Source organism: Colius striatus, chromosome 26 (assembly GCF_028858725.1).
Source record: "Colius striatus isolate bColStr4 chromosome 26, bColStr4.1.hap1, whole genome shotgun sequence".
Classification (NCBI taxonomy): Eukaryota; Metazoa; Chordata; class Aves; order Coliiformes; family Coliidae; genus Colius; species Colius striatus.
This window is the reverse complement of record NC_084784.1, coordinates 3582539-3604077: the sequence shown is the minus strand read 5'-3', so window position 1 is coordinate 3604077 and position 21539 is coordinate 3582539. Positions and strand designations below refer to the sequence as shown.

Genomic DNA, 21539 nt, shown 5'->3' with positions numbered 1-21539 from the left:
CGGTGCCCTGGGACGAGCTTTCCCACCCGAACCGAGCGCCCGGACCCTCCGCCCGGGACCGCCAGGGACGGGCGGCTCGGCGCGGGAACACCGGGACGGTCCCCGCGGCACAGACGGACGCCCGGTGCCGGTCCGCTCGGGGTGGCACAAGTGTGACCGGACGCGTGTCCCGGGGCACCGAGGGGGTGTCGGGTCGCGGTGACAATCCCGTCCTCGGCCGGGGTTCGGGGCATCTCCGTCCGCCCCGACGGCGCGTTGCCGGTCCCGCGGCCCGGTCCCGGTGCAACGTCCCGTTGCCGGCGGGGGCGGTCCCGGGGGCGGGGCGCGGGGGGCGGCCGGGGGCCGGGCCGGAGCGGCCGGGGCGGTCCCGGTGCCGGTGCCGCCGCCGTTCCTGCCGCCGGCCCGGCCATGCCGCTGCCCGCCGCGCTGCTGCTGCTGCTGCCGCTGCTGCTGCCGCCGCCCGCCCGCGCCGCCGACAGCGAAACCGAAAGCGGCGGCCGGGGGCTGAGGCTCGAGACCCTCGTGAGCCCCGGGGGGAGCGGGGGGGAGCGCGGGAACCGGGGAGTCTCGATGGACCCCTCGGATGGGGAGCTGGGACCGGGGGCGGGGGGAGGGGGGATGTGGGGGATCGGCAAGGGACGGGGGGCACCGGCGCGAGGCTGCTGCCCGAGGGGCGCGAAGAGCCCCGGGGAACCGGGCCTGAGCGCGAGGAGGGGGGCGCGGGGCAGCGGGAGGACGAGGGGGCTGCGGAGGGGAGCACCGAGAGGACGGGGGGGGTTCGGGGCGGGGGATGGGGGGAGGGGGGTAGTCCGGCTCACGGAGCGCTCGGAGGACGCTTGGGCACGGGGCTTGCGCAGACCCCCGAGGCGGAGGGGCCCCGTCCCGGCCTCTCCGTGACCTCCCGTTGCAGGTGGCCCCCCCCGAGGGCTGCACGGAGCTGTCGGCGCCGGGGGACACGGTGCACATCCACTACACGGTGCGGGGCGGGAGGAACACGTCAGCACTGCGCTCCGCCGGGCGGGGCGGGGGGCGGGGGGCGGCTCCGGCACCGGGGGGGAGGTCCCGGGACCGCACCGGGGTGGGCACGGGGACGACAACGGGACAGGCACTGGGACAGGCCCCCACTGGCACCGGGACTGTGGTGGGAGCGTCCGCCGTGGGGGTGTAAGTTGGCACTGGGGCTGCTCCGGGGAGGCCCCAGCGCCGGGAGCAAGGTGGGGATGTCCCCTGGGATAGGGGTGACCCTGAGGCAGCGGGCGGCAATGGGATCAGCACCAGAGTGGCAGTGGGACAAAGCTGGGACCCCCGTGGGGATGATCCTGGGGCAGAACCCCAGGGGTGATGGTGCTGGTGCCCCTCAGGGCAGTCTGGAGGATGGACGGATCTTCGACACCTCCCTGAGCCGTGACCCCCTCCAGGTGGAGCTGGGCAAGCGACAAGTCATCCCTGGTGAGTGGGGGGCCGGGGGGGGGCGGGGGGTTATGCCGGGATTAGGTCACCCCACTCCCTCCTCTCCCCCTTCTCTCTCCTGCAGGCCTGGAGCAGAGTCTGCTGGACATGTGTGTGGGGTGAGTGGGGTAGCAGTGCAAGGGGGTGGGCAGCGCCCCCCTGGTGCCCTCCCATGCAGGGGGCGCTTCTCACCCTTCTCACGGCGGCAGGGAGAAGCGCAGAGCCATCATCCCCCCTCATCTGGGCTACGGCAAGCGGGGCTCCCCCCCCACCATCCCCGGTGAGTGCAGCCCTCGGGGGTCCCTGGGAGCCCCCTCCCCTGCTGCCCCCACTCAGGCTCTGCTGCCCCTGTCCAGGTGACGCAGTGCTGCGGTTCGAGGTGGAGCTGGTGGCTTTGTCCCAGGCCAGTTACTGGCAGAAGCTGCTGAACGAGGTGCTGCCGCTGCTGTGCCTGGGGCTGGTGCCGGCGCTGCTGGGGCTCATCGGGTACCACCTGTACCGCAAGGCCAGCAGCCCCAAGCTCTCCAAGAAGAAGATGAAAGAGGAGAAGAGGAACAAAGCCAAAAAGAAATAAACCCTTCCTCTTGGCATCTGTGGCTGCTGTGTCTGGTGACGGGGGGCACCGAGGGGAAGGGGCTGGGCACCCCCCGCGACAGACCTGCGCCTGCCCTGACCCAGCTCGGGGGGGGTCAGAAATAAGGCTCTGGAGCATGTTTTTGGGTGCAGTTTAAGGCTTTTATGGCACCTCCAGGCACTCACAGTCTCTGTCCTGTCCCTGGTGGGGGATTCTCAGCTGGTGCTGCCAGACCCGTGGATGGGGCCAGGGCTGTTGGGGCGTGTGGCACCGTGGTCAGCTTGTGCACGGTGCCCTCCAGCATGGGGTAAGCCCTTGGGGACGCAGCTCTTGATCTCAATGGTGAGGAGGGGGTTCACTGAGCCCTCCTGACCGATGGAGATCCCCGCCAGGTACTGCCTCAGCAGTTCCCGCAGCTGCTGGTTCCTCTGGCCCAGGGCCGCCCGCTCCCGCTCCAGTGCCTGCTCCTCCAGCTTCACCTTGTTAAACCGCTGCCAGAAGCGCTCCAGCCCCGTGTAGTCCCACAGAGCCTGGTCGAGGGACAGGGATGCACCAGCTGGGACATCCCCCAGCCCGATCTCCACCCTCACCCCCCCCTCAGCAGCCTCCTCACCCTGGCCAAGGGCTCTATGGGCATCTGCTCCAGGGCGTTCTGTGCATCTTGAAGCTCCTTCTCTTCCAGTGAGGATGGGTAGAAGGGCAGCACTTTCTCCTCCTCTGTCTCCAGCTTACGGCACATCTCAGCCAGACGCAGGATGCGCTGGGCCTGGGCGGGGGTGTTGCAGGGGAGGGGAGGGTGATGGACCCGCCCCTGGTGCTCCCCGTGCCCAGGGGCTGACGGCCTCACCTTCCCCACCACGCTCTCCAGAGCCTTCAGGGCAGCGCAGCTCTGCATCACCAGCCTGGCCAGGCCGTCCCGGGCCTCGGCCCTCGCCTGCTTCATCTCCTCCTTGAGCTCCTGGAGCTGCCTCAGCACCTTCTCCTTCTCGCGCCGCGCGTGCCGGCTCCGCTCCTCGCCCTCCCGCAGCTGAGCCGACACGCGGCCCCTGGCGGCCGCCACCGAGTCCTGAGGGACCAGCGAGGGCTGAGGGGCTGGTGGGGAGGGGCTGGGCTCCCACTGCTGCCCCTGCAGCTCCCCCCTCCACCAACGCCCCCCTTCAACCTGCAGTTTCTGCAGCTTCTTCGCCTGCGTCTCTATCTCCCTGGAGCTCTTCTCGTCCTTCTGCTTCAGCGCCTCAAAAGCGATCTTGTGGTGCTCGGTGGCCTCGGTGTAGGCAAGCATGGCCCTCTGGAGCTGCTCCCAGAGCTCCTGCACCTTCCCACCCAGCTGAATGCGACTGAACTGCTGCTCCTGCAGGCCCTGGGGACACATACGGCCGCGGGTCACGTGCCCGTGGGCTCTGCTCACAGAGGCCCACGAGGCTCCTCCGGGGTTTCTCCTCCTGCCTTGTTTTTGATGTCGTCCTGGGCGCTCTGGAAGCTCAGTGTGGCCTCACGGTCGCTCTCGGCGTGACTCTGCTTGGTCGCCAGCGCCACGTCCCGCAGGTAACAGCCCTCCCGCTCCTGCTGCTCCAGGATGGCTCTCCTGGAGGTGGCAGCCGGGCTGTGAGAGGGCTGGGGGCCGGGACAGAGCAGCCAGGGGGGTCACTGCTGTCCCTCTCCGTACCTCTCAGCCTCAAACTCGGCCGTCATGGCCTGCAGCTGCTTGTCGTACCCGTCCTGCAGGCCCCGCAGGCGGCCGCGCTGCAGCTGCAGCAGGCGGTCAGTGAGCTGCAGGTGGCTGCGCAGGGCCCGGGCGTGCTGCTCCTCTGCCTCCTGCAGGTCCGTGGCCAGGGACTGCGGGCGTTGAGGGAGGGGGGTCAGAGGTGGACGCCGGCGCAGTCCCGTCCCCACCAGCCCGCAGGGGGCGGGCTCGGCAGGGGGTGGTGGGACTTGGTGATCCTACAGATCCTCTCCGCCCGGATGGATCCCGCGGTCGCGGTTCCCACTCGCCTCGATAGCGCTGTCCTTGCCGTCCATCACCCGCGCCATGGTCTGCCGCAGGATCTCCACGTCCCGGCGCAGCTCCTCGTCCTTGGTCTCCCGCAGCACCGCCCGCCACTGCGCCTCCAGCTTGCGCCGGTTCAGGGCACTGTTTCTCTCCTCCTTGCCCAGCTTGTCCTGCGGGGGACGTGAGGAGGGGGCCGTGAGCGGGGCAAGCGCCGGGTGCCCCGCGGCCGGGGACGCGCTGCCCGAGCTGCCCCCAGCCCCCCGCGCACCTTCAGGAACCGGGTGAGCATCTCGGCCTTGGCCTTGGCCGCCTCCTCGCGGGCCAGCGCTTGGCTCTGCAGCAGCAGCAGCTCGTCCTCCGCCGACACGGCGGCTGCTGCCGGCGGGCGCCGCGGGCCGGCCATGGCGGCTGGGCCCGGGGACACGGCGTGAGGGGCGGCGGGACCCCCGGGCCCCGCTCCCCAACGCCCCCGTCTCCTCCCAAGGGGGTTCCCCCCCACTCCGCCCTACTTTGGGGGTCCCGCATCCCTCCGGTGTCCCGTCCCCGCCGCCCCTCGGCGTCCCGCCCGTCCCCATCCCGGTACCGGTTACAACCCCCCGCGGCGCCGTGTCCCGGCGGCCGGCGTCCCCCGGTCTCCTAGCGACGGCCACTTCCGGTTGAGGGTGCAGAGCCCCACTTCCGCCCGCGGCCAGTCGGGCGCCCCCTGGTGGGGGGAGGAGGAACGGCCCGGCACTGGGAAGGGGCGTGGCCCGCGTGTTCCCCGCCTCCCCGCTATTGGCCGGCGCGTCGGAAGGCGCCGCGGTGATTGGCAGAGGGGCCCCGGCGTGGGCGGGGCTCGGCGGCCGTTGGCTATATAGGGCTCTGCGGCGGCGCGGCGCGGGGCCGGCGGGAGGGCGGGCGGCGGCGGTAGGGGGGAGGTTGTGCTCGGCGCTGCCGCCGTCATGCGGGAGCGGAGGCCGCCCCCGGCCGCTCCGGCCCGCTGCAAGCTGGTGCTGGTGGGCGACGTGCAGTGCGGCAAGACGGCGATGCTGCAGGTGCTGGCTAAGGACTGCTACCCCGAGGTGAGCCGACACCGGGGACTGGGGACCGGCGGCGGGGACCGGGCGCTGAACGCTCTCGGTGCCGTTGCAGACGTACGTGCCCACCGTGTTTGAGAACTACACGGCGTGTCTGGCCAGCGAGGAGCAGCGGGTGGAGCTGAGCCTCTGGGACACCTCCGGTACCGGGGGGCGGGGGGGTTGCGTGTGCGGCTCGTGGCGGGGGGCTCTCCGGTACCGGGGGGTGCAGCGGGGCGAGGGCAGCTCTGGCCCCCGTGGGAGGGATGGGGGGTGTTTGCTGGAGGAAGGTTATCTGGGGTCTCCGGGGATGGGGTGGCAGGCCTGGGGTTTGGGGAGACCCTGGGGGTTGCAGCAGAGGGAGCCCTGCAGTGGGATTCCTGGGGGGATTGGTGGCCTCAATGGGGGGCTGGAACCCTGTGAGTGGGGGGCACACGGGTGACCTGGTTGCCTGGGAGTCCCTGGGGACTGGCCCAGAAGGGAGGACAGAGACACAGATTGGGGCTGACTCCAGTTCTGGAGGGGTTCCCCACAGTGTTGAGACCCCCCCATGGGGTGCTGGGGCCCCGGCTTCGTCCCTGTGGGGCTGCCTGCGAATGAGGGGGGTTGTCACGGGGCATCCCCTCCCCGGGCAACACCGAAGGGCTGTGTGAGGGGGCTGGGGCAGCCTTGCCGTGGTGCTGCAGTGTCCCCCCTGTCCAGGGGGGGTCCCCGCCACCCGCGGTCCCCGTGTTGCTATGGCGATGCGCTGGCGCAGCCTCTTTGCTATTCTGTGCACGGAGCGTCTGGGCTGCAAAACCCCTCCGAGGCCTGGTGGGGTGCGGGGGAGGGCGGGATGGGGGCTCCCTGGCCACCCCCGCACCGGAGGGACACCCCACTGCCCCTGCACCCCTCTGCAAATCACAGCCCCCCAGCCCCCCCTCCCCCCGCAGTCCCAGTGCTGCTGGCCTCAGCTCCCTGGGGACCCCTTGGGGGTGGCAGCACTCTCCCCCAACTCTGAACCCCCATGTCCCCCCAGCTCTGCTGCTGGCAGGACTCCCCATCGTGGCGAGGGGAGGGATGGTTGTTATATAAACACTGCAGGATCCGTTTCCTGCCGCCTCGTTGGGGCGATGGCGATGGGCTGCGGGGAGCGGAGGTGGTGTTTTGGAGGGGGGGGGTACTGCCTTGGACTGTGTGCCCCCCACCCTGGGCAGAAGAGGGTCTGTGTTCCTTTGCCAGCACCTCCTGGGGAGGGGGGAGGCTGTGCCTTGACACCCCCTTTTCCCCCAGGCTCTCCCTACTATGACAACGTGCGTCCCCTGTGCTACAGCGACTCAGATGCTGTCCTGCTCTGCTTCGACATCAGCCGCCCCGAGACCCTGGACAGCGCCTCCAAGAAGGTGAGGGGCGGGGATTGAAGGGGGAAAGTGTGTTTGGGGGTCTCCTCCCCACAGTGACAGCAGCTCCATCCCTTTTGCCCCACAGTGGAAGACAGAGATCACGGACTATTGCCCCGACACGCGGGTGCTGCTCATCGGCTGCAAGACAGACCTACGGACGGACCTGAGCACCCTGATGGAGCTCTCCCACCAGAAGCAGGCACCCATCTCCTACGAGCAGGTTGGGGAGGGGGCTCACTGTGTGTTTTGGGGGGTTGGGGTGGGTTTGGGGTGCTGCTGTTGCAGCCTGACACGGCAGGGGCTGTGTGGCAGGGCTGCGCGGCCGCCAGGCAGCTGGGAGCCGAGAGCTACCTGGAGTGCTCGGCCTTCACCTCGGAGAAGAGCGTCCACAGCATCTTCCGGACCGTGTCCGGCATCTGCCTCAGCAAAGCCCCCTCGCAGCCCCCCAAGAGCCCACCCCGCAGCCTGTCCAAGAGACTCCTGCACCTGCCCAGCCGCTCCGAGCTCATCTCCTCCACCTTCAAGAAGGAAAAAGCAAAAAGCTGCTCTGTCATGTGAAGGAGGGGACAGGAATGCTTCCCCCCCTGGAAGCCCCCAGCCCTCCCTGAGGCCACAGGATGGGGTGGGGGGCTGGACAGGGTGGCAGAGCTGTCCTTCCCCCCCACCCGAGGAGCAAGGGCTGCCTGTTGCCCTCCCATCGCTCTGTTTCCCTCATCGGGCCCCTGTCCTGGGGCTGACCTCCATGGAGCTGTGTTGGTTGGGGGAAAGAGGGGTTTGGTGGGGTCCAGGGAGGGTGCTCAACAGCTGCTGCCCAGCCCCGGGGTTGGGGGCTCATCTATGGACTCATCCTGTTCCCCTGATGCTGCCCCATCCCTCATCTGCTGCTTGGCCCTGGGACCCCCGTGGGGCGGGGGGTGCTGGGGGAGCTGGTTTATGGACTGTCTCTGGGGTGGCATCTCTGTTCCATGGTCAGTGTTATTAAAAAGCTTATTTATTATCTGAAATACAACACCCACCATGTGCAGCGGGGCCTGGTGCTGTCTTTGGTGGAGGGGGCGTTGGGGTTCCCCCCAGCGGGAAGGAGGGAGTGTGCCCGTGTGTCAGCCGGGGTGGGGGTGTCCCAGCGCTGGGGGGGCGGGAGGGCAGTCCTGGGGCCTCTCCTGCTGCCGGGCTGAGGCTGGGGGCTGTCGGTGAGGTGTGAGGGGTCTCGCTCGGGGCTGGGGGGGGGGGGGGTGGGTTCGGTGCGGGGCTTTGGGGGTGCGCGCGGCGGAGGGATCCGCGCGCCGAGCGGCTGCGCTGCGGCTCGTGGCGCGGAGGCGCTGCCGGGAGTTGTAGTCCCGGCCCGTCGGAGGCCCCGGCGCTCCCGGCGTGCCCCGCGGCGCGCGGCCATGGCGGCGGGGCGGCGCTGAGGCCCGGAGCGGCGGCGGCGGCGGTGAGCGGGCCCGGGCCGAGGGGACGACACGGCGGCGGGGAGCGGGACCGGGCCGAGGGGGCGACACGGCGGCAGGGAGCGGGACCGGGCCTGGCGGGGGGGACACGGCGGCGGGGAGCGGGCCCGGGCCGAGGGGAGGGACACGGCGGCGGGGAGCGGGCCCGGTGGCCTCGGGCCGGGAGGAGTGACGCGCTGATTCCTCCTCCTCGCTCTTCCAGCCCTCCCCGTTTGCCCCCCGAGACCTCGAGCCCTTCTGGCCCTTCTTGGCCTCTCTCCGGGTCGCTGCAGCCCCCGACAGCCTCCCCGGGGCCCCCTGGTCCCGACCCCCCGCTCCCTGTGACCCGCTGCCCTGCAGATGGCCGGAGAGCTGTCAGACAAGAAGGACCGGGACGCGTCCCCGGTGAAGGAGGAGAGGAAGCGCTCGCGCTCCCCGGAGCGGGACCGGGATCGGGAGCGGGAGCGGGAACGAGACCGCAAAGGTTCCCCCTCCAAAGACAGGAAGCGGCACCGGTCCCGGGACCGGAGGCGAAGCAGCCGCTCACGCTCCCGCTCGCGCTCCAAGTCAGCAGAGAGGTGAGGGGAGTCACGGGGAGCCGCGGCGCTGCAGGGGAACGCGAGGGGCAGGGGGTTGGGCTGAGGCCAGGCCCTGACCGTCCCACCTCCCCAGGGACCGACGCCACAAGGAGCGTGAGCGGGACCGGAGCAAGAAGGAGCGAGACCGGGACAAGGATGGGCACCGGCGGGACAAGGACAGGAAGCGGTCGAGGTGAGCTTCAGCCCTTTGGAGGGGGGTCCCTGTCCCCACTCTCCTGCCAACACCGATTCAGGGCTGGTCCCTGGATAAAGCCCCATCCTGGGTGAAGCTGAGATCACAGAGTCAGTGTGGTTGGAAAAGCCCCTGAAGCTCCTGAAGTCTCCCCACTAACCTCACACTGCCCAGCCCACCACTAACCCACAGCCCTCAGCACCTCAGCTCCACGGCTTTGGGATCCCTCCAGGGCTGGGCACTCCCCCAGCTCCCTGGGCAGCCTGGCACAGGGGCTGACACCCCTCTCAGGGAAACAGTTGTGCCTCAGCTCCAGCCTCAACCTCCCCCGGGGCACCTTGAGACTGTTTCATCTTCTCACTTGGGAGCAGAGCCTGACCCCCAGCTCCCTGCAGCCTCCTGTCAGGGAGTGTCAGAGAGCGCTCCTGTCTCCCCTCAGCCTCCTCTCCTCCATGCTCAACACCCTCATTCCCTCAACCCCTCCCCAGCACCCTTTTGCTCCAGCCCCTTCCCCAGGGTTCCAGTTGGGTGAGGTTGGGGTGAGCTGGGACTGCACTGGCTGCATGACTCCCCTTTGTTTTGGGGGAAGCTTGTCCCCGAGCAGGGGGAAGGACTCCAAGTCCCGGAAGGAGCGGGATTCACGGAAGGCAGAGGAGGAAGAGGAGAATGCCCTGAAGAAGGAGAAGGTGAGGAGGGGGAGCAGAGGGGAATCGCCTTGGTGAGGAGAAGGGTCCCAGCAGGGGCTGCTAACACTGTGGCCACACGTTGGCAGGCGCAGCCCCTGTCCTTGGAGGAGCTGCTGGCGAAGAAGAAGGCTGAGGAGGAGGCAGAAGCCAAGGTAGGAGCGGGGGCCTCTCCCGTCCTCTGTCTGCGGGGCCATATGGATTGGTGGGGGGTTCTTGTTGCTCAGGCAGCCCCAGCAGTGAGGGGGTGGCAGCCAGACTTGGGCTGAGCCTTCTCCTCTCCTGTCCCAGCCCAAGTTCCTGTCCAAGGCGGAGCGGGAGGCTGAGGCCCTGCGGCGGCGGCAGCAGGAGGTGGAGGAGCGGCAGCGGCTGCTGGAGGAGGAGAGGAAGAAGAGGAAGCAGTTCCAGGAGATGGGGAGGAAGATGCTGGGTAAGGTGGCATCCTCACAGCAGCTTGCCTGGCCATGAGGGGCTGGGGCAGGACACCCTGGAGCTACCCCTGGTCCTGGGGCAGGTGCTTGGCTCTGAGACCCCTCCCCTGCTCCCCAGAAGACCCCCAGGAGCGGGAGCGCCGCGAGCGCCGCGAGCGCATGGAGCGCGAGACCAACGGCACGGAGGATGAGGAGGGCAGGCAGAAGATCCGGGAGGAGAAGGACAAGAGCAAAGAGCTGCACGCCATCAAGGTGGGGCTGGGGGCCAGGCTGGGGCTGGGGGTGGGCTGATCCCTCCCTACTGGTCACAGAATCACAGGGTTATTGGGGTTGGGAAAGCCCTTTGAGCTGTGGGAGTTTCGGCCCTGGCCTTACCCTGCCAAGCCCTTAACCCACCACTAACCCACGGCCCTCAGCACCTCAGCCCCACGGCTTTGGGATCCCTCCAGGGCTGGGGACTCCCCCAGCTCCCTGGGCAGCCCAGGCCAGGGTCTCATGCCCCCTGCCCCCGCAGGAGCGGTACCTGGGGGGGGTGAAGAAGCGCCGGCGCACGCGGCACCTCAACGACCGCAAGTTCGTCTTTGAGTGGGATGCGTCGGAGGACACCTCCATCGACTACAACCCGCTGTGAGCCTTGGGGAGGGGATTTCCTGGGGTGTGGGGCAGCCCCAGCCCAGCCCCTGACGCTCACGTCCCGCTGTAGGTACAAGGAGAGGCACCAAGTGCAGCTGCTGGGCCGGGGCTTCATCGCAGGCATCGACCTGAAGCAGCAGAAGCGGGAGCAGTCGCGCTTCTACGGGGACCTGATGGAGAAGAGACGGACGCTGGAGGAGAAGGAGCAGGAGGAGTGAGTGGTCTGGGGAGGAGCTGGGAGGCTCCCAAGGGGTGTTGGGGTCACAGGGTATGAGCCCTTTCCCCTTCCTTCTCCTCCACACTAGGGCTCGGCTGCGGAAGCTGCGGAAGAAGGAGGCCAAGCAGCGCTGGGACGACCGGCACTGGTCTCAGAAGAAGCTGGACGAGATGACAGACAGGGACTGGCGCATCTTCCGTGAGGATTACAGCATCACCACCAAGGGGGGCAAGATCCCCAACCCCATCCGCTCCTGGAAGGACTCCTCCCTGCCCCCACACATCCTGGAGGTCATCGACAAGTGCGGCTACAAGGTGGGCTACGGGGGTCCCCGGCAGCCCACGGGGGAGTGGCCTAGAGGAAAAAAAAGGGCCCGTTCTGGGGGCCACATCCCTGTGGGGTGAGGGGGAAAAGTTCTTCTGCCAAACCTGCGTCTCCCCTGGGCAGGAGCCGACCCCCATCCAGCGCCAGGCCATCCCCATCGGCCTCCAGAACCGCGACATCATCGGCGTCGCCGAGACCGGCAGCGGCAAGACGGCAGCATTCCTGATCCCACTGCTGGTGTGGATCACCACACTGCCCAAGATCGACCGGTGCGTGCCACGGGACGGGCTGGGGGGCACACATACCCCCCAACACCCCCAATACACACCCCCAACACACACACTCCCCCAACACCCCCAATACGCATCCTCCAGCACACACACTCCCCCAACACACACACACGGTGGTGGGGCTGACATGAGTCTGTCCCAGGATTGAGGAGTCAGACCAGGGTCCCTACGCCATCATCCTGGCCCCCACCCGAGAGCTGGCCCAACAGATTGAGGAGGAAACCATCAAGTTTGGGAAACCTCTGGGCATCCGCACAGTGGCCGTGATCGGGGGCATCTCCCGCGAGGACCAGGGCTTCCGCCTGCGCATGGGCTGCGAGGTGAGCGCCCCCGGGGGCTGGAGGGGGGTGTGTGGGGAGCGGTTCACCCCCAGCCTGCAGCCCCCTCACCCTCCCCACCCCCCTCAGATCGTCATCGCCACCCCGGGGCGGCTCATCGACGTGCTGGAGAACCGGTACCTGGTGCTGAGCCGCTGCACCTACGTGGTGCTGGACGAGGCGGATCGCATGATCGACATGGGCTTCGAGCCCGACGTGCAGAAGATCCTGGAGCACATGCCCGTCACCAACCAGAAACCCGACACCGACGAGGCCGAGGACCCCGAGAAGATGCTGGCCAACTTCGAGTCGGGGAAGCACAAGTACAGGCAGGTGGGTGCAGGTGGGACCCCCGCCGTGGGGCTCCGGCAGGTCCCCGGGGTCCTGGGGCTGTGGGGAAGCGGCCGAGGGAGCAGCAGCTTCCGTCCTGCCCTGTGAGGGAAGGTCTCCGCCTGCTGCCTGCCGTGTTCTCCCACAGACCGTCATGTTCACGGCCACCATGCCGCCGGCCGTGGAGCGCCTGGCCCGCAGCTACCTGCGGCGCCCGGCCGTGGTGTACATCGGCTCTGCCGGAAAACCCCACGAGAGGGTGGAGCAGAAGGTGTTCCTCATGTCAGAGTCGGAGAAGAGGTGAGGAGGGGGCTGCCGGGGTGGGGTTGGAGCGGGGAGGGTGGGCTGGGGGCGCTGGAGGGTGAGGGAGCTCTTGGAGGAGGAGTCTTGTGGGGTGCTTTGGCCCTTCCTCACCCAGCCGTGCTCACCCCCCGACAGGAAGAAGCTGTTGGCCATCCTGGAGCAGGGCTTCGACCCGCCCATCATCATCTTCGTCAACCAGAAGAAGGGCTGCGACGTCCTGGCCAAGTCCCTGGAGAAGATGGGGGTGAGTCTGGGCTGTGCTGGAGCCCCCCCAGCTCCTGCTGTGGCGGGTGGAGGGGGAGATCATCCCGAGCCCCTGCACCCCCCTCCCTGCGTGGGGACCCCGTCTGACCCCCCTCTGCCCGCAGTACAACGCCTGCACCCTGCACGGCGGCAAAGGGCAGGAGCAGCGGGAGTTCGCCCTCTCCAACCTGAAGGCCGGGGCCAAGGACATCCTGGTGGCCACGGACGTGGCCGGGCGCGGCATCGACATCCACGACGTGTCCATGGTCGTCAACTACGACATGGCCAAGAACATCGAGGGTGAGTGGGGGCAGGGTGGGGGCTGTGGGGTGAGTGAGGGTACTGTGGGGTGTGTGGGGGGTCTGTGGGGTGTGTGAGGATGGGATGGGGGGTCTGTGGGTCGTGTGGGGGCCCTGCCTGACTCTCTTTTCTCCCCACAGATTACATCCACCGCATTGGGCGGACGGGCCGTGCGGGGAAGAGCGGCGTGGCCATCACCTTCCTCACCAAAGAGGACTCCACCGTGTTCTACGACCTGAAGCAGGCGATCCTGGAGAGCCCGGTGTCCTCGTGCCCCCCCGAGCTCGCCAACCACCCCGACGCCCAGCACAAACCCGGCACCATCCTCACCAAGAAGCGCCGGGAGGAAACCATCTTCGCCTGACGCCCCTCCCTCTCTCCTTCGGGCTCCAGGAGCTGCCAGGACGTTTCTGGAAGTTCCTTTCCCAGCTCCCCCCATGCAGCTGGGACTGTTCACAGCACAGACTGTCCCTACGTGTCCCCCTCTCCCGCGTCCCCCTCCCTGCCTTCCCTGGAGCCTGGGGGCTGTCTGGGGGCAGGTTGCTCCCTGTGCCCCTGCTGTGGGGCTGGGCTGGTGCGGGGCTTTGCGTGGGGGGGTTGGGGCTGGGCTGTGCCAGGAGCTGTTTTCCTTTCACCCCTTTTTTAGCCAAAGCTCCAGGCTGCAGGAATAAACCTGCAGCACCGGGCTCCAGCTCCTCCCGTCCTCCGTCCTGCGCCACCACCCCTGGGGAGCAGCTTCCCAAGGGGACAGGGACCAGATGTACCCCAAGGGGAGACCTTTGGGGGGCTCAGCACCCCCAGCACTGGCTCCTTTGTGCCCCCCCCCAGCCCGATGACCCCACACAGAGGTGTGTGTCCCCCCACGACCCGAGACACGGACACGGGCACCTCCGAGCACTCGTGTGTTTCTGAAACCAGTTACAGGGAAATCGGTGCTTTCTACAAAAGAAATTATAACAAATCTGTGGCTCCCACCCATGTGTGTGTCCCCCCCCAGCCAGCTCAGGCCCGGGGGGGTCAGCCTGGGCCGGGACCCTCTGCTGAGCAGTCCCCAGCTGGGGGTGGGCGCCGTATTTACAGGGATGCGGTGACGTGCGGTGGCGGCTGCGAGGGGAGGGGGCGACAGGGAGGGGCGGTGAGTGCAGGGGGGAGCAGCCCCCTCCCCAGGTCAGAGTCCGGTTGCCCCCTCTCTCCACGAGCCCCGTCCTAGAGGGAGGAAGCGGTTTGGCTGCGGTGATGTGGGGAAGGGGGGGGCAGGAATCAGTGCAGAGCAAAGCGGCCGGTGCGTCCCCCCCGACCCGGGGGTCCCATGCAGGGGAGGGGAGGGGGCAGGCCAAGCCCCAGGGGGAGCTTCCCCTTCTTCCTCGGGTCTGTGTGGGAGGGGGGTCGCTGCCAAAGCTGCCATCCCCCATTACCTGACCTCCAGGTCTCTTGGGGAGGGGGAGCACCCTCTGTTTACGGCAGCTGCCGTGCAGGGGAACGAGCCTGCGATGAGGGGGGTGGGCAGGCAGGGAAACCGAGGCAGGGAGAAGGCAGGGGGCTGTCCCTGGATCCCCGAGAGCCATGAGGGAGGGTCCCAGGGCATCCTGGCACCAGCCCCCACCCCTGTGCTTGTGGCTGAGGCCGTGCCCGGGGCACGGGCGCCAGGAAGCTGCCACTGCCGAGGAGGTTTCCCAAGAGGGAGATTGTCTGAGCAGCCCCAGCCTGGGGCCGGGGCGAGGCGGGGGGCGCCCGGGGGGTGGGGGGCCGGTTCCCAGCCCTGCCCCCCAACCCCTCTCCCCCACCCCTAATAACTGTCCTTGGCCCAGGGCCGGCTCCGCTGCCAGTTCCTGTCGTGGCCGCGCTCGGGCTGGCGCTCGGACGCGCCGGGGCCCTGCAGCCCGCTGTTGTGGTGCCGGTGGGGTTGGTACAAGTCGGGGTAGGGGTCCCCATACTCCTCCTCCTCTTCTCCCAGGTGCCGGGAGCTGCGCTGCGATGCAGCCCCCCAGGGCTGGGGGGAGCTCTCCCCGGCCTCGTCCGAGGGCATCAGGCTGTCGTGCTCCAGCGGCGAGTGCTCCCCGCGCTCCCCCAGCAGCTGCTGGCTCTGCGGGCAGGGACGGCGCCGTGGGGCTGGGGCTGGGGTGGGGGGCTGCCCGTGCCCCTCCTCCGGCCCATGGCGCTGCGTGGGGAGGGGGCAGCGGGTACCTGCAGGCCCGGGAGGCCGGTGGGCGAGGGCACGGCGTGGGGGGCGTGCGGGGGGTGGTGTGTGGCGCGCCAGTAAACCTCCAGGTACTCGGCCAGGTGCTCACAGGCGTCCTCCAGCTGGTTCTCGTCCAGGATCACATCGAAGAGCTCCTGGGGGGGGCCGGTGAGAGGGGTGAGGGGTGGCTCGGGGGCCCCCTCCCCACGTGTCTGTCCTCAGGGGGGGTGACGGGCCGGCTCACCGGGGGACACTGCACCAGTTTGTCGGCTGCCATCATCTGCACGTTGAGGTGCTTCACCTGGGACTTGCCACGGGACTTGATGAGCCGCTGCAGGACCTGGGGAGGGGGCCGGAGGGTGAGGGCACCACCGGGAGGGGCCAGGGACCCCCCAGACCCGCCATCACCCCTCACCTTGGGCGAGGACACCTTGACGTAGACGATGATGGGCGCCAGGGAAGTCTTGGCCAGCTGGGCTGGGTGGTTGATGGTGTCGGCGTCCAGCACCACCAGCTGCAGGGACTTGGCCAGCTCGAAGATGCGCTCGATCTCGCTCTGCACCTCGGCTGGGGACAGGGACGTGTCAGGCTGGGCTGACCCTGAGGGGGGGTGGTCCCTGCGCCCTGGGCTGGGCCCGGCCCCTCACCGATGCTGGAGCGGGCGGTGGAGCGCTCCAGGATCGCCTGCTTGCCCAGGTTGTTGAGGATGGAGCGCTTGGCCAGGGAGAGGTCAGCGGTGATGTGGGTGATGGAGATCCTGGTGGGGGGGGCAGGGGGACGGCGGTGGGTGAGCTGGGTACCCTCCAGGTCATGGGGAGGGCTCCTGGGGGAGAGGAGGGGGAGGGTCTCACCTGCCATCGAATCTGTGCTTGAGGAAGTCGAAGAGGGCTTTCTGCATCATGTCGGTGACCTGCCGGCGGGGCCACCAGCGCCGTGAGCCCGCGGGGAGCCGGCGGCAGATGGCAGCACCGGGGAGGTGGCAGCCGCCCGGCTCCCTGCCAGCAGCCCTGGGCCCCACCATCTGCCCAGCACCGGCACGGGACGGACAGGGAAGGGACAAGGGGCACAGGGCCCCCCGCTCACCCCCACCCCGCAGCCCCCCAATACCTCATATCCTTTCAGTGAGGGCCCCACCAGCACCACGGGCCGCATGGAGGGGACCACGTCGTAGGGTGGGATGTGCTGCGTCTGCAGGGAGGATGTGGGGAGGCATCAGCGCCCTGCACTGCCACTCCCACAGAGAAAGGGGCGAAGGAGCCTATTGCAGAGAACCCTGACGTCCTGGAGCACCCCCCAAGCCCCACAGCCGGGGGTGAGGGTGTCTGTGCCCCCACTTCAGAAGCAGCCACGCTCAGCCTCACCTGCAGCCCCTTCCCCATTTCCCCTCTGCCCAGGGCACAACTCTGCCACAGGGACTCACCTGCTTCTGCTTCTGTTTGGCTTGGGGAGAGGAGAGAAGACAGAGGTTGGTGAGAGCAAAGGGGGGACCCCGCAGGGACCCCTCTGAATCCCCCTGGACCAGGACCTGCCCTTACCTAAGGAGGGGGGAGGCGATCGCCGGCTCCCGCTGTCGCCGAGGCCCGAGGCATTGCCAGCTCTCCTGGGGGAGCAAGCAGGTGAGTGAGCACTGGGGGACCCAGGGGGTGGTCAAGGGGTGTCCAGACCCTACCTGGCTTTCTGCTCCTGCTTGAGCCTCATGGCTTCCAGGCGCTGGGGGCTGGGGATGAAGGCGATGTCCCCCCCCTCCTTCACTAGGCGCCCGATCCACCAGTCATTGCTGTATTTCTGGGTGAGGGCAGGGCAGGGGTGAGGCTGGGGCGGGGGGTCCCTGTCCCTGACACACACCCCTGGCACCCCAACTCACCTCCTTGATGTGCAGGAAATCTTTGGCTTCGAAGTTGATGGCGGCTCCCTGCACCGGGCACTCCTCGTCCAGCGCCCCGCAGTAGCTGACATTGGTGCGCACAGCGAAGGCGACTGGCTTGTGCTGGGGATGTGGTGGGGGGGTTCAGCACCCCTGGGCCCTGCCAGCCCCCCCGGGGGCTGCCCCTGTCCCCCCTCTCTGCTACCTTGGCCCTCTCGAGCTGCTGCTGGGCTTGGCTCTCCACCTCGCGCCGGGCACCCTCACGGTCCTCGTCCAGGGACACGTCGGAGTCAAGGGACGGGCGGCTGGTGTAGGAGTCCGCCGAGCCCTGGGGGGGAGACAGGGCTGAGTGCCGGGGGGCTGTGGGGACCCCCGCATAGAGGGGCCTCATCCCGAGGCAGTGCCAGCCCGGGCACGGGACCCCGCTGACCCCAGAGTCGCTTCTGGCGTTCAGGGCTCCAGGGTGACACGGGCGGCAGAGCCCAGTGTGGCAGCCCTGGGGTGCAGCCTCGATTCCCGGGACTCCCAGGGAGGACCAAGCTGAGGGTAGGGGGGTCCCATTCCGCCGGAGATGTGGCTCTGCCACAGCGATTCCCCCACCCCAGCGTGCCCGGCGAGTGCTCGGTGCAGCCCCCCCCGGCTCACCCCCACCCCCCTCCGGTAATTACCCGTCGCCCGCGGCGCCCGGAACAGGCGCAGAAGCTGCGCTGAAATATTTATATGTCCCTGGATGTGGTTGACCCCCCGCCGCAGCCCCCCGCGAGGCCCCCGGGCCCTGTGCACGCTGAGCTCAGCACCGCTGCTCAGCACCGGCCCCGCCGCACACGGACCCCCCCACTCTGCGCATCCCGCCTCGCTCCCCGCGGGGGGGCCCAGGCCCCCTACCCCCACGCAGCAATATGGTTTCCCAGCGTGCCCCCCCCCAAACATGGCCTCTCCAGCACGCGCCCCCCCCAGCATCGTCACCGCTCCCCCCCGAGCATCTTCCCCCCTCTGCCCAGCATCTCCAGCACGGCCTCCCCTTACAGCGTCACCAGCGCCCCCCGCCCCTGCAACCCCCCCATGCAGCCCCCGGCCCGCAGCTTCGCCCTAACGGGGATCTTCTGACATGGGAGTCGGTATTTCCCCCCACCCCGCACTGTTCCGAGCCCAGCGCCCGGCGGCTCCTGCCACGGCGGGGGGAGAAACCGGCGGCGGCGAGGAACAAAGGGCCGGGGGGTCGGCCGAGCCCCCCGTGTACTGGGCACAAACCCCCGCACCGGGCACGGCCGCCCCCCTGTCCCACTGGTGCGTAGTCAGCTCCCAGGGATGCGCAGCCTCCCCTCGCCCCCCTCGGGCACGGCCGCCCCCCGCGCAAACCCCGGACCCCCGGTACCGGAGCCGGTACCTCGTTGAGCAGGAAGGTAGCGCTGGAGTCAGAAAACGACATAGACGGGGCGAGCCGAGCCGAGCCGCCCGCGCCCCCCCCGCCCGGCTCCGGCTCCGGCACCGGCACCGGCTCCGGTTCCGGCTGCTGCTCGGGCTCCGGCTGGCCCTGCCCGCTCCGCCGCGCCGCCGCCGCCGCCCCTTCCCGCCCCTCCCCGCCCCCGCCTCCCGCCGCCCCCCGGGGCGCACGGAGCCGCCCCCGCCAGCTCAGCCTCGGGGGGCTGGGGGTCGCGAGCTCCCCTTCCTCGGGCTGGCGGGGGGCTCCGGCTCCTCTCCGGTTGGGTGCCCGGAGGGGCTGCACTGGTAGCCGGGGGTCCTTTGCGGTCCCGGTGTGCTGCACCGGGACGGGGTCCCGGGGCAGCTCCCGGGGTGAAGGGGGGTTAGTTTGCGAAGCTCCCGGCACGGAGGAGGGGTCCCGGGTGGCGGCGGAGGGGCTGTGCTACCCCCGCAGCCCTCGGCCGGGGGTCCCGGGGAGGCAGCGGGGGGGGGTCCCCGTGGGTACCTCCATGCTCCGGTGCGGCGGGCCCCGTCCTGCCCCGAGCCGGTAGCAGCCCCGTCTGCAGGGCGAGCCCTGCGGCGGGGCCGGAGCCGCTCCCGCCCCCCCGCCGCGCCCCCCCCGCCCCCGAGGAGGGGGGCAGCGGCGGGCCCCGGGGGACCGGCCCGGCCCGCCCCGTTACGGGCATCGGCGGGACCGGACCGGGGCTGCTCGAGTCCGGCCCGGAGGCCTCGGGGCGGCGGGCGGCGGGGCGCGCGGGGGCTCCGGGCAGGGGCGGCAGCGGCCGGGGGCACCGGCGCCGGTACCGGGAAGCGCGGCGGCGCCGGGCCGGGCCCTCTCCGAGGTGCTGAAGGGGCCGCGCCGCGTGCGGGGCCGTTCCGGGGGGTCCCCGGGGGGACCGGGGGGGGGCAGGTGCCACCCTGGGAGGATGCTGAGACCCCTCTGAGCCTCTCGGAGCTGCCCCTACCGGAACCCCCCGGTGTCCCCTGACACCGCTCCGGTACCCGCTCCCCCGCCGGTGGCCGGACCCGCGGTCCCCGCTCGGGCCGGGGTGAACCGGAGCAGGCGGGTGGGAGGCGGCGGGGACGGTGTCCGCGTTCCGGCCCGGGTAGCGCGGGGAAGCGGCCCGGTGTCGGCGGGTGAAGCGGGCGGGGCGGCACAGCGGGTGCCCCTCGCTCCCCCGGCCCCCGTCGCCGCTCCGCTGCCTCAGTTTCCCCGGGGCCGGCCGGCGCCCCCCGCCCCCCACGCGCCGCAGTGCCGGTGCCCAGCGCCCGGCCCGGCCCTGACGCAGCACTCGCTATTTTTAGCCGCGGGGAGCGGCTGTTGCGATGCTACCGGCGCCCGGTGCCGGCGCCCAGCCCTGGTCCCGGGGGAGCGGCGGGGCGGGGGCGACGGCCCGGTTCCCCCTCGTTGTGCGTGTGTGGGGGAATTGGGGCGGAAGAGCTCGGCCGCTCCTCCCGAGCCCCGGTCCGTGCCTCAACGCGGAGCCGCAGCGCCGCTGCTCCCGGGAGCGAGCCGAGGCGGAGGGGATGGGGCTGCCGAGGCCGCCCCGCCCCGGTACCGGAGCCGGTGCCGGCCCGCTCACCTGCCTGCGGAGGATGCTGGAGGTGGTGTCGGACGAGGTGCTGCCGTCCGAACGCTTGAAGCGGCTCTTGCGCTTCGGGAGCCTCCGGGGGCTCTGCGGGGACAGCAGGGGCCGGTGAGCACCGGGAGGCATCGGGCGGCACCGGGCGGCCCCGCCGCTGCGGGCAGAACCGAACCGGGCCGCACCGGGCTCCGCGGTGACGGGGAGGGCTCCGGTGCGCTCACCTGGAAGGAGCCGGGAGCGGCGGGCTGCGCCGGAGAGGACATGCCCGGTGGCACCCACCGGCGCCTCCGGTAACCCGGTGGGGCCGCCCAGCACCGGACCTCGCCGCTCCACCGGGAAGGGCCTCGCCGCCGCCGCCGCCACTGCCGCGCTCCGCATCACACGGGGCCGCCGGGGCGTCCCGGCGGTCCCCGCCCCCGCCTGCCCGCCCCCGCGCCCATCCCCGTGGCGTCCAGCCCGCGCCCCCGCAGCTGGGCAGCTACCGGGGGGCGCCGGGGATGCACCCTCCCCGTGTCCCCGCGGGGGCGGCCGGATCCGGCCCAGCGCCGCGGTGCTGCAGCACCGCCGCACCCCCTGGCCGGAGCGATGGAGGCAGGGGGAACGGCGGCACCGGGGAGAGGGGCGGGCGGGGTGGTCGGGACTCGGAGCGGGGCAGGGGAGCCACGGCACCGGCAGGTCCCGGCCCGGGGCAGGTCGAGGCACGGGCAGCGCCCCAGCCGCCCATCCCCGCGGCGCCGGGTGAGGACCCCCGGTGAGGATGTGATGGGATCCCCCCGGCTGTCCCCAGAGTGCCCTCCCCAGCTCGCCGCCCCCCGCCAGGCGCCCGTCCCCCCCCTCCCCCGCGCGGCGGGACTTCCGCGTGGGGCCGCGGGGACACGGGCCCGGCGGCGGCTGCTAATTAATGATTAATCTGCGCTCCCCGAGGCCCGGCGCTGGTGGCGGGGGGGCGCGGGGCCTGGCGCTGCCGCTGCTGGGGGGTCCGGGGGGGGGAGATGGGCCACAGGCGGGTGGGTGCCAGGGCCAGACCCACGCATACCCGTGGGGTGCAGGCATGGAATGCCAAGAAGAGGGTCCCCGGTGAGGGGTGGTCTGCATCCAGGGAGGCACAGGATGCTGCAGGCGGGTGTGAATGTGCAAAACCGGAGCATGTGCGTGTGCAACGGGGTTTTGTGAGTGTGCAAGAGGCATGTGTGAGTGTGCAGGGGGTTGTGCGAGTGTGCAAGACGGTGTAGGTGCGTGCAGATGTGCGTGAGTGGGGTGTGGAGAGGGGATGTGTGTGTTCAAAACGTGTGTAGTGCGTGTGTGTGTGTAAGAATCTGCACGTGGGGGTGCAAAACGGGCGCGTGCGTGTGCAAGGGGATGTGTGCACGCGCGTGTATGCGTGCCAGGGGTGTCTGAGTGTGTCTGCGGGGCGTGGGGTGGGGTGGGTGCGTTTGCGTGTGTGCACAGACATGTCAAGGGGCCTCTGTCTGTCTGTGTGTGTATGTGTGCATCGGGCTGCACGCGTGTGCACGCGTGTGCGTGTGCAAGGGGGGGTGTGCGCGCGATGGGGACGGGCGATGCGTGCAAGGGCGGGGGGCTGTGTGCGTTAGGGACACACTCAAAGCGGGGTGGGGGGTGCGTGTGCGGGGAAGGGGCCGCGCGGGTGCCGGGGCGCGCGTCCGGCTGCCCGTGTCCCCGTTGTCCCCGCCATGTCGGTGCAGCGCTGCGGTGCGTGTGCGTGTGTGTGTGCGTGTGTGTGCGCGCGGCCCCGGGGGTGCCGGTCTGCC

General features: G+C 70.3%; 5 protein-coding genes across 9 annotated transcripts; 3 read left to right on the top strand and 2 right to left on the bottom strand.

Annotated features, from left to right (window-relative positions):
• Positions 1-393: 393 nt before the first annotated feature.
• On the top strand, positions 394-2037 carry FKBP11 (FKBP prolyl isomerase 11). Of its 2 annotated transcripts, XM_062015658.1 has the most exons (6): positions 394-522; positions 911-976; positions 1362-1449; positions 1535-1568; positions 1659-1729; positions 1806-2037. In XM_062015658.1, the coding sequence occupies exons 1-6, from the start codon at positions 409-411 to the stop codon at positions 2021-2023; spliced, it is 591 nt and encodes a 196-aa protein (XP_061871642.1). In that variant the 5' UTR covers positions 394-408; the 3' UTR covers positions 2024-2037. The 2 variants fall into 2 exon arrangements, with proteins under 2 accessions (XP_061871642.1, XP_061871643.1); XM_062015659.1 differs by lacking the exons at positions 394-522; positions 911-976 and adding an exon at positions 1089-1164.
• Positions 2038-2204: 167 nt separating this feature from the next.
• On the bottom strand, positions 2205-4658 carry CCDC65 (coiled-coil domain containing 65). Its single transcript, XM_062015655.1, has 9 exons — positions 4597-4658; positions 4282-4421; positions 4016-4183; positions 3690-3859; positions 3470-3608; positions 3186-3383; positions 2871-3089; positions 2637-2789; positions 2205-2553 (listed from the first exon to the last, which is right to left on the bottom strand). The coding sequence occupies exons 2-9, from the start codon at positions 4414-4416 to the stop codon at positions 2239-2241; spliced, it is 1497 nt and encodes a 498-aa protein (XP_061871639.1). The 5' UTR covers positions 4417-4421; positions 4597-4658; the 3' UTR covers positions 2205-2238.
• A 244-nt stretch (positions 4659-4902) lies between these two features.
• Positions 4903-7474, top strand: RND1 (Rho family GTPase 1). The gene is made up of 5 exons (XM_062015532.1): positions 4903-5074; positions 5145-5232; positions 6341-6450; positions 6536-6670; positions 6763-7474. The coding sequence occupies exons 1-5, from the start codon at positions 4955-4957 to the stop codon at positions 7006-7008; spliced, it is 699 nt and encodes a 232-aa protein (XP_061871516.1). The 5' UTR covers positions 4903-4954; the 3' UTR covers positions 7009-7474.
• Positions 7475-7820: 346 nt separating this feature from the next.
• On the top strand, positions 7821-13680 carry DDX23 (DEAD-box helicase 23). Of its 3 annotated transcripts, none has more exons than XM_062015668.1 (17): positions 7821-7882; positions 8238-8455; positions 8550-8648; positions 9238-9334; positions 9421-9486; positions 9623-9761; positions 9881-10014; positions 10277-10389; positions 10466-10609; positions 10701-10926; positions 11060-11205; positions 11369-11546; positions 11634-11876; positions 12022-12173; positions 12312-12420; positions 12545-12719; positions 12860-13680. In XM_062015668.1, the coding sequence occupies exons 2-17, from the start codon at positions 8238-8240 to the stop codon at positions 13081-13083; spliced, it is 2463 nt and encodes an 820-aa protein (XP_061871652.1). In that variant the 5' UTR covers positions 7821-7882; the 3' UTR covers positions 13084-13680. The 3 variants fall into 3 exon arrangements, with proteins under 3 accessions (XP_061871652.1, XP_061871653.1, XP_061871651.1); XM_062015669.1 differs by having other exon boundaries at positions 7822-7882; positions 8101-8455; positions 9884-10014; XM_062015667.1 differs by having other exon boundaries at positions 7822-7882; positions 8101-8455.
• Positions 13681-14505: 825 nt separating this feature from the next.
• On the bottom strand, positions 14506-20064 carry CACNB3 (calcium voltage-gated channel auxiliary subunit beta 3). 2 transcript variants are annotated; one of them, XM_062015399.1, is made up of 14 exons: positions 19992-20064; positions 19768-19860; positions 16968-17090; positions 16763-16885; positions 16568-16683; positions 16434-16498; positions 16319-16338; positions 16006-16086; positions 15750-15808; positions 15546-15655; positions 15314-15465; positions 15143-15238; positions 14904-15053; positions 14506-14802 (listed from the first exon to the last, which is right to left on the bottom strand). In XM_062015399.1, the coding sequence occupies exons 1-14, from the start codon at positions 20031-20033 to the stop codon at positions 14506-14508; spliced, it is 1527 nt and encodes a 508-aa protein (XP_061871383.1). In that variant the 5' UTR covers positions 20034-20064. The 2 variants fall into 2 exon arrangements, with proteins under 2 accessions (XP_061871383.1, XP_061871384.1); XM_062015400.1 differs by lacking the exons at positions 19768-19860; positions 19992-20064 and adding an exon at positions 18150-18217.
• Positions 20065-21539: the final 1475 nt, after the last annotated feature.